Below are 13,246 nucleotides of genomic sequence, written 5' to 3'. Positions count from 1 at the left end.
GCATGAAAAGCTGGTTCCTCTAAGCTTCTGGTTCTGTCTTTTGATTTTATATTGGAGTGTCCAGATTGCTTTTGTCTTCAGGAGTTCCCACAGAGGCCCAAGTCAGATGAGGATCAGATGCTCTCAGGCTTTCTCCTAAGGTCTGCATCCCTCCAGGAAACATTTTGGCCTCAGGAATTTGGGGGTTGGACTGCCCTAGAGCCGGCCCAGGAAAGATGGTGGTCTAGGGCAGGTGGTGGCCGTGCCACCCAGAGATGCAAAGGAAGATGGGGGAGTGATGCAGCCCTAAGGGCTTCTGGGGACTGCACTGAGGAGCTGGGTTGGTCTGGATGCAAAGGATCAGGAAGAGGAAAGGTCAGCCCTGGTGTCCAGGAAAGAGGCTGGCAGGTCGTACAGGCCCAGGAAAGCAGAGGGAGGTGAGAGGGGGGCCAGGCCCTGAGGGCTCCTGGGGACCTCGAGAAGGAACTGGGTTGGTCTGGATGCAAAGGATCAGGAAGCAGTGGTGGTTCCCCAGGTGTCTGGGGTGCCAAGACAAGGAATGGGACAGGACCCAGGCTAGGAGGAGAGATGGGTGCAGGGTGGTGAATGAGGTTGGGGGAATCTAGGCGATTGACTTACCCTAGAGAGAGGCCTGATGGTCAGAGCTCCTTTCCAATTTTTGACTCTTTTGAGAAACAGACAGAAGAATCAAAGAGATGAAAGCTGAACCTGAAGCTCTGTTGCTTACTGAGTACCTCCAAGACTTGACTTCTGGCCATATCAATCTTTTGTGGGGACAGGGACATGCTGCTTTATGCCCTCTCAACGACAGTGGCAAGAACATACACAGAGGAGAGGGAGCAGTGTGATTGACTGCTCCCAAGTATCCTTTCATGCCCTAGAAACAGAGCTCAAATGACCCATAACAAGCGTTCTTTTCAAAAAGACACCAAACTTGCAAAGAAATAAGTGAAATGTGTAGGGACCTGTATTTCTCTTTAAAAAATAGAAATAAAGCTGGTCCTGGTAGCACAGGCCTTTAATCCCAGCACTCAGGAGGCAGAGGCAGGTGGATCTCTGTGAGTTCAAGGCCATCCTGGTCTACATAGTGAGTTCCAGGACAGCTGGAACTACAGGGAGACCCTGTCTCAAAAAGACCAAAAAAAAAAAAAAAGAGAGAGAGATCAAAGGAGGAGCTCTCTAGAATCTGAGTAGCAATAGTAAGCAAACACAAAAGTCGGAGCTAACCCAGGGGCAATGCCCTTGGAAGCTCAGACTTTGAAAGTAAGCATGGGGTCTGCTGATGGTGAGTAAATCCAGCCTGATACAGATATTGGACTATGGGCTCTGGGAGGAAGCTACTAGCTCCTAGTCAGGTGCCCCTCCTGACTCCTAATAAGCAAATGCAGTCTTTCTGAAAAGGGAAGCAATATCAGCTTAAACCCACAGTGCGTAACGTATGAGATGTAACTGAAAAGTGAACAGACATGCATGGAAGTAGATAGCTGTGAATGGGAGCAAACAGAAAAAAGCAAGAAGCACAGTTAGACCCCAGGGATTTTCTTTGCTGGAGCTGTCAAGTAGACAGTATAAAACATGGATGTTAAAGATCTCATTGAAAAATGAAACCAGCCAGGTGTGGTGGCACTTGGGAGACAGAGGCAGGCAGATCTCTGTGAGTTCAAGGCCACCCTCATCTACATAACAAGTTCCAGGCCATCCAGGGCTACATAGTGAGACCCAGCCCCACCCCCCAACAAAAGAAAATAAAAAGAAATATGAAACCAAGTGTGGTAGTATGTGCCTCTAATCTCAGCACCAGGGAAATTGAGGCAGAAGAATTCTTTGTTCAGGGTCAGTGTGGGCTAAATAGCAAGACAGCGAGATCTGGTCTCCAAAACCAAGAAGGCAGAAAACAAGCTATTATGAAAAAATGATCAATTTTGAAAATGAAATTTGGAGAAATGAAAAAAAAATGTTGCTAAAATAATAAGTGAGTAGGTAAGGCAAGTCACTGTTTTTTTTAACAGGCACATTTGTTAATGTGAGACATTGTCCCATATGTTACAGGACACCTAATATTCTTATCAAAGAGGGCCATATATATCACAGGGCAACAACAGATTACCTAATGTATACTGCTAGAAAGTGGGTTGTCCACATAGAAAAAATGATGATGAATTCTTACATAATGCTCGAAGCTTAATTCCATATGAATTAAAGATTAAAGGAAAGGGTAATTTTTAAAAAGTTTTAGAAGAAAATACCAAATATTTTTGTGACCTAGAATACAATTAATAACATGTTCAGGACACAGATGATGCTGATTATAAAAATGAGACAATACATTCCTAGTAAGGACTTCACCAAGAGATGTTATTAAGAAAATGAAAAGAGGAGCTGGAAAGAAGGCTTAGAGGTTAAGAGCACTGACTGCTTTTGCAGAGGACCTGGATTCAATTCCCAGCACCCAAATGGCGGCAAACAACTGTCCATCACTCCAGTTCCAGGGGATCCAATGCCCTCTTCTGTTCTTTGTGGTCATTGCATGGGTACATGTACACACATGCAGGCAATACACTCATACATATAAAATAAAAATAATAAATGAGATTTTTTTAAAAAGAAAATGAAAATACCAGCCACACACATGCACAACAGTGTCAAGAAGCTTACAGATTGAAAACACCTAATGGGGAATGGAATTCACTTGGTTACTGGTTTCTCACAGCAGCAGAATACAATGTCTGGTAACATGTGAGCAGACAATCAGAGGTCTAGTCTAAGAATACTGACTGTATTGGCACAGCTGAAGTTTGCTAGTGCCAAGTAAGGAGGTGGATATCTAAAGTTTCTCTATGTGACTGGCTGAAACTTTAAATCACATTGTCTAGTAATTAGGAATTATTTTTGTAAAACTGAACATGCATATACTCCATGGTTCTGCAAATCAGCTTCTACATGAGAGCCCTAGAGAAACTTGTATCATTTATAAGCAATAGATGGCTCACTGCAATGCCATTTTTCAGAGCAAAAGCTAGAAGTGACACAAAAGTTTCTCTTGAGAGTGTATTAAAATATGCAGTGTGTTCCTACAGTGGGGACAACTACACAGCAGTGCAAATACTGAACCGTGACTGCATTCGTCACCATGGATGAGTCTTAGAAATATAGTGTTGAAGACAGACAGCAAGTGACAGAAGACTGTCATGTTTAAAAAAAAAGCCAAATAGGCTATTGTTTCACATGTGATAAAATTTTAAGAAGCAATGGAAATAATAAACATAAAATCACTTCTGAGTGGACTAAAGGGGGTGGGAAGTATATCAAATGAATGATTAGTTGTGGACAGTAGTTTCTCCTGTTTCTTGTCTCCTTACAAAGTTTGCAGATTTAAGCAAAACAACAGTTGAGGGCAGTAGATTCTTAAATATTTGTTTTATTATTAGGCTAAATTACAAATATATTTTTAATGTTTAAGTACTACACAAAAAGGCAAGGGGGGGGGACTGGAGAGATGGCCTAGCGGTTAAGAGCACTGACTACTCTTCCAGAGGACCCAGATCAGTTCCTAGCACCCACACAGTGGCTAACAACCATCCATAACTCCAGTTCCAGGGGATCCAATGACCTCTTCTGACCTCCATAAGCATTGCACAGCACAGGTGCACTTACATACATGCAGGCAATACACTCATACACATAAATAAAAATGATAAAATATTTTTTTCAAAAAGCAAGGGGAGGGTGGCTTTGAGCTCCCCTCTGGAAGGCGTTGTAGCAAATCAGCCAAGAGCTGGTGGCAGAGGGCAGGAGGTATCTTGTAGGCAGGTAGATATGTTCACTGACCTTATTGGTGGGTTCACAGATGTGTGCTTATGTCAAACACATCAAGTTGTATGCTTTTAATAGGCTTACTTTATTGTATACTTTAAATACATGTGGCTTATGGTTCCAGTAAAGCCATTAAAAACAAAAGTCAGGAAGAGTTTGAAGCCAGTCTCTTCTCCCAGCCTGCACATTCCAATAAGGCTGACTTCCTATCATGGAGAACTATGACTGTGAGCCCCCATTTTCCCCTCTCACAGGCAGTTCCCTCCCCTCTCAGGTGGATAAACACGTGGATTTTGTTTCTTCCAGACTAATAATGACCCCTGCCCATCCCCCCCAAAAAATGTGAATTATTTTCCATCATTGCTGAGTGAATACAGTTTTTAAAGGGTCATCAAACACTGTATTATCTCTGAGTTGTCTAGAACCAGTATAGATTGAAGAAATATTAGAATGGGGGATGCTGGAATGGTGAGAGGTTGAAAGTAAATGAACCCCTGTGTTCCTTTGCCGTGAGCATGGCTTTGCTCTTCTAGTCTGAATGGCTGAAACAAGTCCCCATGGGTCTGGTGTGCATTTCCTGACATGAAGTTATTCTTGCATGCTAGACGGTGTGTTGAGACGCAGGTCCGCGAAGGAGGAGCAGCTGTGCAGCAAGAGGCTGTGTCTGGAAAACAGCTCCGAAGGCCAGGCTACGCCACAGTAATGCCTCAGTAGTTCCTCACGGTACTTCTAAAAGTCGGCCTGTTAACTCAAACAATAAGGATGGGCTTTGTGAATAATTGAAAAGTTTCTAAGGGGGATAATTCACTATTAGCCTATGAATGATGTTAATGAGAATATTTTTATTTTAGATCTATGTATTCCCCAGAATACAGTGTTCCTTTATTAGACTAAATGAGGTAGCAATATTTTGGGACTAGTGTAACACCAACAGGCCTGCTTTCTGTTTACCTGGACTTTATGCAGCCGGTGTCAAAGGGGCTTATTCACAGGAGCGGAACTTCTTTTGAGAAATAGTAATTCCTTTGGGCTATAAAGATGACAATTAGTAAACTGCTCCAGGGAAAGAAATGAAAACCCTGTCATCTTTTAAGAATCCATGTATAAGCCGGGCATGGTGGCATGTACTTTAGATCCCAACACTTCAGAGACAGAGGCAGGTGAATCTCTGTGAGATGGAGGCTAGCCTGGTCTATATAGGTGGTTCCAGGTCAGCTAGGGCTACAGGGAGACCCTGTTTCGAAAAAAAGGAAGGGAGGGAGGGAGGGAGGGAGGAAGGGAAGGAAAAAGAAGAAAAGACAAAACAATCCACGTATAGCTATTTATACCTAAAAGAGTTGGTGTACAAGCCAGGTGTGGTGATGCATGCCTTTAGTCCCAGCACTTGGGAAGCAGAGGCAGGCAGATCTCTGTGAGTTCAAGGCCAGCCTGATCTACATAGTGAGTTCCAGAACAGCTGGGGCTACAGGGAGATCCTGTCTAAAATAAAAGAGCACCCCCCCCAAAAAAAGAGTTGGTGTACTTGGTCTCCATTTTTAAATGGCCTTGGATTTGGATTGATGGTAGAGTGCTTATCTAACATGTTCAAGGCTCCGAGTTTCATCCCTAGCACCACAAAATAAATAAAATATTAATCTTGCCTAAATTTGTTGTTGTTACGGGGCTTACTTCAAACTCATTACACAGTCCATACTGGTCTTGAACTCATGAATGATCTTCGTGCCTCTTTCTCTCCAGTGTGCTAGAATTGTAGGTGTGCACTACCCTGCCCAGTTTCTGGTAATTTTTAAAAATTTATTTATTTTTTGTGTATGAGTGTTTTGCCTGTATCTATGTAAGTGCACCACATGTGTGCAATGCCCGTGGAGGCCAGAAGAGGGTATCAGGTCCCCTGGAACTGGAGTTACAGACAGTTGTTAGCTACCACTTGGGTGCTAGGAATGGAACCCAGGTCTTCTGCAAGAACAGCCAGTGCTCTCAACTACTAACATCTCTCCAGCCCCCTTTGGTAAACTTTTTGTTGTGTAGATTCACCATGACTGGTTGGACCACAATGTAGTTACATTGCACATTACATCACTGATTTGGGTAGGAACAGAAAGAGAATGTTCTAAAGCAGTGCTGCTGTTTTACATCAGTAACTCTTGAGATCACTAACAGTGAGCCTCCAGTTTGATCATGATGTGGGGCTAGGGAGGTACCTCAGACAATAAAGTGCTTCAAAAACATAAGGACCTGAGTTTCAGTACCCCCAGACCCCAAGTTAAAAAAAAAAAAAAAGCCAGGCATGGCAACTCAAGCTTATAATTCTAGCACTTGAGTGGCAGAGACAGGTCCATACCTTGGGCTTACTGGCCTGCCAGCCTTGCCTACTTTATGAGTTCCAGGCCAAGGAGAGATTCTCTCTAAAAAGGTGGACAGAGCCTTAGGAATGAAAGGCAAGGTAGTCTCCGTGTGTGTGTGCACACACACATACACCTGCACACACACAAACACACACACACACACAAACTGATCATTGATATGAACAGGGAAGCATTTGGGTGTAGAATATTGAGACTATTAGAGTTCTACTAATCTATACTACCTCCTACATAACTTTCCTGTCCATATAATTAACAGACGTGTCTCATAGCTTTGACCTTAGAAAAGGCCTTAAGAACATTTGCAAACCTTAAAAATACTCAGTCTTGAAGATAAAGAGATCCATCCCAAATTGTTCTTTGTGATTTCTTTCATTTTTATTTGCTGATAAACTTTCAGAAAATTAGTTCAAAGATGAAGGTACATGTTTTGTACTTTCTACAGCTGGGGAGACTGGCCCACAGGCCCAGAAGTGATGTCTTATGGCTGTGTGAAGGAGTCAGGCGTGCCTTCTGCCCCTTGCTCTTCACAGCCTCACAAGCATCACAGGGTGTCATGGGTCCTCCCACCAGATTTTCAGAGATACAGAGGACAAACCAAATGTCAGTTGGATGCCCTGGTCTACACAGCAGCCTGCACAGGCCCATTGGGAGTCTAAGTCTCTCACCACATGGTTGAGAATAGCCACAAACATTTTACTTGGTTATAGGGTGTGGAATAGGGAGGGGAGTGAGCACTTTCACAGGTAACTAATTCTTATTTGAAACCACTAGTTAAGCTCTTTTTTTTTATTATTATCAGTATAAAATGCTAAGGTTGCTCACCACCAAGTTGCTTTATGACTACAAGCATGCATGTTTAAGTTCTTGGAGCTATTGTTAATATTGCATCTAGGCAGGCTGGAGATATGGCTCAGCAGTTAAGAGCACTGACTGCTTTTGCAGAGGACCTGGGTTTGATTCCCAGCACCCACATGGTGGCTATGAACTGTCCTTAACTCCAGTTCCAGGAGACTCCGAAGCTCTCTTCTGACCTCCACAGCATTGCACAACATGGGTGCATTCACATACATGCAGGCAATATACTCATACACATAAAATAAAAATAAATAATATATTAAAAAAATATTGCATCTATGCAAAATAGTTTCTAAATCAGCCAGCAAGTATTTTGTAAGCCTCCAAAGTCTGTTATATACTGCCAGATTTATGGATCTGTTAGGTGTCAGGAGAGAGAAACATACAGTAGAAACTGATTAAAAATTAAAATTTGATAAATCCATAGCACTACTAAAATGGTCTTTTAATTTTCTTAACTTTATTTTTTATAATTTCCATTTTTATATTTTTGAAAGTTTCAAACATGAGTACTATGTTTAATTTTAATTCCTTTTTTTTTCAGTATAGCTGATCAGATTTCAGTAGCTGTTATTGAGCATTCACTATGAGGCACCAGAAGATCAGCTCTATCAAGACATTGAGATTTTATGTGCAGGATAAAAATATTCATTTAGCTGTCTGGTCCTGGAGTCTAGAACAGTGCCTCACACATCACAGGCATGCAGTAAATTTTTTATTCACTGAGTGACTGCTAGACCATCTGGACCTTAGGGGTAAACTGTGTAAGAAATGTTGTTCACTGTCCAGTGGGAGATCCATCATGGAGTCAGTGATGAACAGAATGATTGGCGTGTGGTCCCTGGCCAGTGGCAGCACTTATTTAAACATAAATTCTTAGGACCCACCCCATATCCCCCAAACCAACAAACCAAGTTTTCATGGGTCCCCCAGAGGGTGCTAGTGACCTTCAGGGCTGAGAACCTGCACTGTAGATGTAGCTATAGGAACCGAAGTGACACAAAAAGGTGGCAAGTAGTCTGAGGAGTCATGGAAATGGCCCCGCACAAGTGGAGGTTCTGGGCCTAGTCCCTACGAGGGGCTTGGGGCTTACCAGGCCAGCAGTGGAGATGAGATGGATTGAGAGAGGAGGGACACAGAAACTTTTATTTGGGGGTGTTGGAGAGATGGCTTAGTGGTTAAGAGCACTGGCTACTCTTCCAGAGGACTGGGGTTCAGTTCCCAGCACCCACATGTGTTGGGGGCCTTTGTTGTGTAAAGTAGAAGTTTCTTCATGTCCGGATAGCTCACGAGCTCGGAGCCATATGCAGAGACTCCTTTCACAACAGGGTGTCTTCCCGGCATTTTTCCTGACTCCTTTGTGAAGTAGCAGCCACATAAACATGGCCTCTGGCTCTGGAAATGCCATGCTTTCCTGTGTGATTTTCAAGCAGTTTGGCAGCCTGGCAGGAGCCCATTTCCACACGCAAATGAGGCATCCCCAAAATACCTATCAGCTAAAGCTTTTACCACTGCCCCTACAGTATAAAATATCCTAGTCTTCTCTCAATAATTTGGAGCTGGAAGCGGAGCTGGAGCTAGAGCAGGGACTAGAGCTGGGACACTGAATAAAGAGCTGTACCACTGAATCTGACTGGACTGAGTCTGTGGCTCCTGCCTGCAATCTAGTCTCCCCGGGGGACAGCATTCCTCCATCATTGACTCACGGAGCCCTAGCTTCAGCCGCCCCGTACTTTCCTGCGTGGTCCAGCGGCCGGTGGAACTCGCATATTGAGGAAAGTACACGGGTGAAATAAGGGCGGGACCCGGCTGGACAAAGCTCCAGCAGCAGAGAGCCACGGAAGACGCAGAGAAGCAGCGGAGAAGCTGAGACCCGCTGCCACAACAGAGACGCGGAGCCGCGGTGCTGCGAGACCTTCAGCACCTCAAGTGGCGGACAGCGACGCATGACTGAGAATCCCCATGGAACTGGCTGCCTTCCAGGGCGCGCGCAGGGGACCGATCCCTGCGGGACCGCGCGCCCCATACACATGGTAGCTAACAACCATCTGTAACTCCAGTACCGAGGGATCCAAAGCCCTCTTCTGAACTCTGTGGGCATTGCACATATGTGGTGCACTTACATACATGCAGGCAAAACACTAATAAAATGAAAATAAATTTAAAAAATTAAACTTTTATTTTTTAATCTGGCTTTTCTATGTGTTCTTCCTTAATTTACTGTTTTAAAATATATTGTTTATTCAAAGTCTTCCTCTTTTTATGCATGAATTCCTTTGCCTTAGGATTGGCCACAATAGCTTGCTTTTGACACAGTTTTATTAAACATCTTTTTTTTTTTTTTTGAGACAGGGTCTCTCTCTTCTCTGTAGCCCCAGCTGGCCTAGAAACTTGCTATGTAGTCTGCCTCTGGAGTGCTGGGATTCAACACCAGTTTTCAAGAGGCCTGGCACTGGGAACTGGCAAGATGGCTCAGTGGGTAAAGGCACTTGCCATCAAGCCTGACAACCTGAATTCCATCCCTGGACCCCACATGTGACACACACACACACACACACACACACACACACACCATGGCACATGCACACCCACACAGGGGAGGTGGGAGGGAGAAAAATATGAACAAAATGTATAAAGAGCCCTGGTGCTGGTAATAGCTGCCATGCAGCCCTGAACTGAGATAATCTCTATAATTTTTAGGACTTGAGCTCTGTTTTGTGCTCTCATTCCATGGTGGCATTTCTAATTCCTTGATCTTCTTGCTGTCATTTTAAATTATGAAGTTTTTCAAATGTATGTTTAAAAATACAGTCACAACACAGACTTACTGCATAGAATGTTTTACCACTTGGGCTCCATCAGTTTTGAGATCCAAGGCAGAGTCATTTTGCATCTTTTTACATTTGCTCCCAGGGCACCTACATTGAATTTCTAAAAGAACATCCTCACCTGCTGCATGCCATAGGATTTTCAATCCAGCCAAAGACCATGACCAACACAGCTGACATTTTACCTTTTGGAGAATTCTCTCTTTTTTTAGCCAGTTGGTTTCACTTTATCTTTTTGCCTATCAAATGTCTTAATTCTCTAATAATTTAACACAGTTGAAAAAATATCCAGCTGCTCTAATCTAGGTGTGGATGACCCAGGTCTGGTCACATGGTGGATGGAAAGTACCAGGGGTTCAGAGGGTTCTCTAGCCCTCTATGGCCAGCAGACCCCTTGCCAGGCACACTGAATTGCTATCAAGGCTGGTTCAGGAAGTGTCCTCACTTGGGTCAGGGGTCTGCCTTGCTACCTGAAAAGGAGACACTGAGCTATGGCTCAGCCCACCTCTACCTTGTCATCCTGGAACTCTGGTCAGCATCTACATGTTTCATGTTATTTATTCAATTCCTAAGTACCCACTGCCAAGCCCTGTGCTAGGTTCTCAGTTTGAATTCAGAACAGTCTGATTAGCTTTGAACACTTTTTAAACAGAGGAAACTGAAATCTTGATTCACAAAATAGAATTTGAAAAGGTGCAATTTGTTCATTAGCAGACCAAACTGAAAAGCAGCCCTCACTTTCCTGCAGTAACAGGATACCTTACCTCCTAACACGTTCATACAAAGCTGTTATCCAAACTGCTTTCTGAATTTTAAACCCTTTATTGGCATTGCAGAGCTGTTTACTAACATCTATGGAGGTCCCCCTTTTGTTTTTATAACACAAGAAAATCAGCTTGGACCAGAGTTTTTGCTCCTTGGCACCACTAGTTTGGGGCCAGTTGTCACAAGGGACTGTCTCTGTCTGTGGTCCTAGTGCTGCACTGTATGGACTGCCCTGGGCATTGAAGAATGTTGGTTACAACCCCAGCTTCTACCAGGGGTGCCACAGCACTCCCTCTCCCGCCACAGTATGAAGGCCAAAGCAAATGCTCCCCTACTTAATATGCAGATTAACATTGTTACACTTGGAATCTTAATTATATGTAATTTACTCTTTTCAGAGCTGACATTGAACACCACTGACATAAAAACTATCCAAATTTGACCACACACAAAAAAACGTTAGTCTGAAGGACCATCTTGTTTTGTGTGACTGTGGCACCAGTTTCTTAAAATTTGAGGATAACAAATTCCATTATATTATCTTCCAAAACGTAGGGTTTAAAAAAAAATACTTTTATTATTTTTTATGTATGAGTGTATTAGCTGCATGTGTGTAAGTGCAGCTATGTTGTGCAATGCCTGTGAAGGTCAGAAGAAGGTGTTTGATCCCCTGGAACTGGAGTTATTGATGGTTGTTAGCTGCCATGTGAGTGCTGGGAAATCAAACCCAGGTTCTCTACAAGAGCAGCCAGTGTTCTTAACCGCTGAGCCATCTCCCCAGCCCAAAGTAAAAGTATTTTTTTTTAAATAAATGGAGCTTAGTGTGGAGTGGATAAAAGGCAGCTTTCAGTCTTCCTCAGTTTTAATTCAGAGGAAAGACTGCAGACTGTAGATTTGATCTTGGCTGGCTTGTTTTCCACTTTACTGATAGGTATGAGCTAGCCAGACAATTTTGTGAACACACTCAACTTGCAGCTATTTCTCCAACCTGTTTGCCAAGGTGATGGAAGAGTGGCAGAGTCACTGCACTTTCCTGGCACAGACATCTAGTCAGTTCATTTGTGGGGTGAGATCTGGTCCTAGCTGAATATTACACAGAAGCAGACTGACTTCACTTGGGAGAAAGTGATTGAATCTATTCTATTTAGCTCCCAGAATAGGACAACACGTACCAGGTGGTCTTAGGTGGCATACACACTATGGTCATTTGGGGAGGATAGAATACACATTAAGAATCATCTTATTTTCAGTAGGTGACCTGAACTGAATCCTTGGGACCCACATAATAGAAATAGAAAACTGATTTCTATAAGTTGTTCTCTAACCTCCACACATGCATCTGCCCACATACAAAGGAAGGCAGGGAGGGAGGGAGGGAGGGAGGGAGGGAGGAAGGAAGGAAGGAAGGAAGGAAGGAAGGAAGGAAGGAAGGAAGGAAGGAAGAAAGGGAGAGAGGAATAGAGTGAGAGGGAAACAGAAAGAGAACTAATTTTTAAAACTTCTTTGGGGGGTGGCTTAGCAAGTAAAGGTGCCTGCCACCAAGCCTGATGACCTGAGTTCAATCCCTGGGGAGCACTGACTCCTCAAGTTGTCTTCTGACCTCCACAGAACACGCGAGTGCGCACACACACACACACACACACACACAGAGAGAGAGAGAGAGAGAGAGAGAGAGAGAGAGAAATAAATAATAAATAAATAAATAAATAAATAAATAAATGAAAAAGAATCATCTAATTTTGTCTTACTGGATGACAAGGCAGGAATTTAATTTCTTGTGTGAGCATTCAACAGGTATCTGGTATTTTCAATGCAGTTACTTCTCACCATTAAAAATTCACTGAATCTATTTAACGTTGTACAGATGTTTTCTGTCTCATAAGCCAAGTCTGCAGCTGTCGAACACTTTTCCTTTACTATGCACCAATGCAAAGAAGGCCCATTAAAAATGAAACACACTGGGCTGAAGATGGAGCTCGGTGGTAGAGCAATTGGCTAGTATGCATGGGGCCCTGAAAAAAAAAGTAACATCTTTTGCATAGTGTAGTTCAGGAATATTGTTTATAAAATCATATATTTCCATGTTCAGTGATCTACATATAAGTAGAACTTAGAGGACTGGAGAGATGGCTCAGCAGTTAAGAGCACTGGCTACTCTTGCAGAGGACTCGGGCTTGATTTCCAGCACCCACATGGTGACTAACAACCATCTAGTAACTCAAGTTCCAGGGAATACGACACCCTTTTCTGACCTCTGTGGGCATAGCACGACACAGGTGTATGACACAGGTGCACTTACATACATGCAGGCAAAACACACATAAAATAAAAATAAATAAAATGTATTTAAATAGATCTTAGAGCACATGTGTTTGGCACATGCTTTTTACACAGATCTGGAGTTAGAATAATCCAGAAAAGTGAAGTGACTCCTTTAATAACTAATGGATTTACTAGGTCTTCTGACTTTCTAAGGTCATTTCGCTGTTCCTCACTAATACTGCGCTCTAAAATTACTAGTTGCAGAATGTGAAAGGGTCAAAGTCAAGCAGCATCAGAATTTGTTTTTTCTACTCTAAGTTTTTTGTTGTTTGCCTGCTTAATCAAGGGGCTGACCCA

The 13,246-nt window shown here is 43.1% G+C and overlaps 1 protein-coding gene across 3 annotated transcripts in view; it reads left to right on the top strand.

The window, feature by feature from the left end:
- The window catches only part of Cdadc1 (cytidine and dCMP deaminase domain containing 1), a 46,075-nt gene extending 41,081 nt beyond the window's left edge, over positions 1–4,994 (top strand). For all 3 annotated transcript variants that reach the window (XM_008824985.3, XM_029559568.1, XM_017796086.2), the window contains exon 10: positions 4,419–4,994. In XM_008824985.3, coding sequence (XP_008823207.1) covers positions 4,419–4,516 — 98 coding nt within the window. In that variant the 3' untranslated portion in view covers positions 4,517–4,994. The remainder of the gene's footprint in view (positions 1–4,418) is intronic.
- The last annotated feature ends 8,252 nt before the right edge of the window (positions 4,995–13,246 follow it).

Source organism: Nannospalax galili, unplaced genomic scaffold, assembly GCF_000622305.1.
Source record: "Nannospalax galili isolate Female #2095 unplaced genomic scaffold, S.galili_v1.0 scaffold488, whole genome shotgun sequence".
Classification (NCBI taxonomy): Eukaryota; Metazoa; Chordata; class Mammalia; order Rodentia; family Spalacidae; genus Nannospalax; species Nannospalax galili.
The sequence above is the reverse complement of the archived record's forward strand: the minus strand, read 5'-3'. Positions and strand labels throughout refer to the sequence as shown.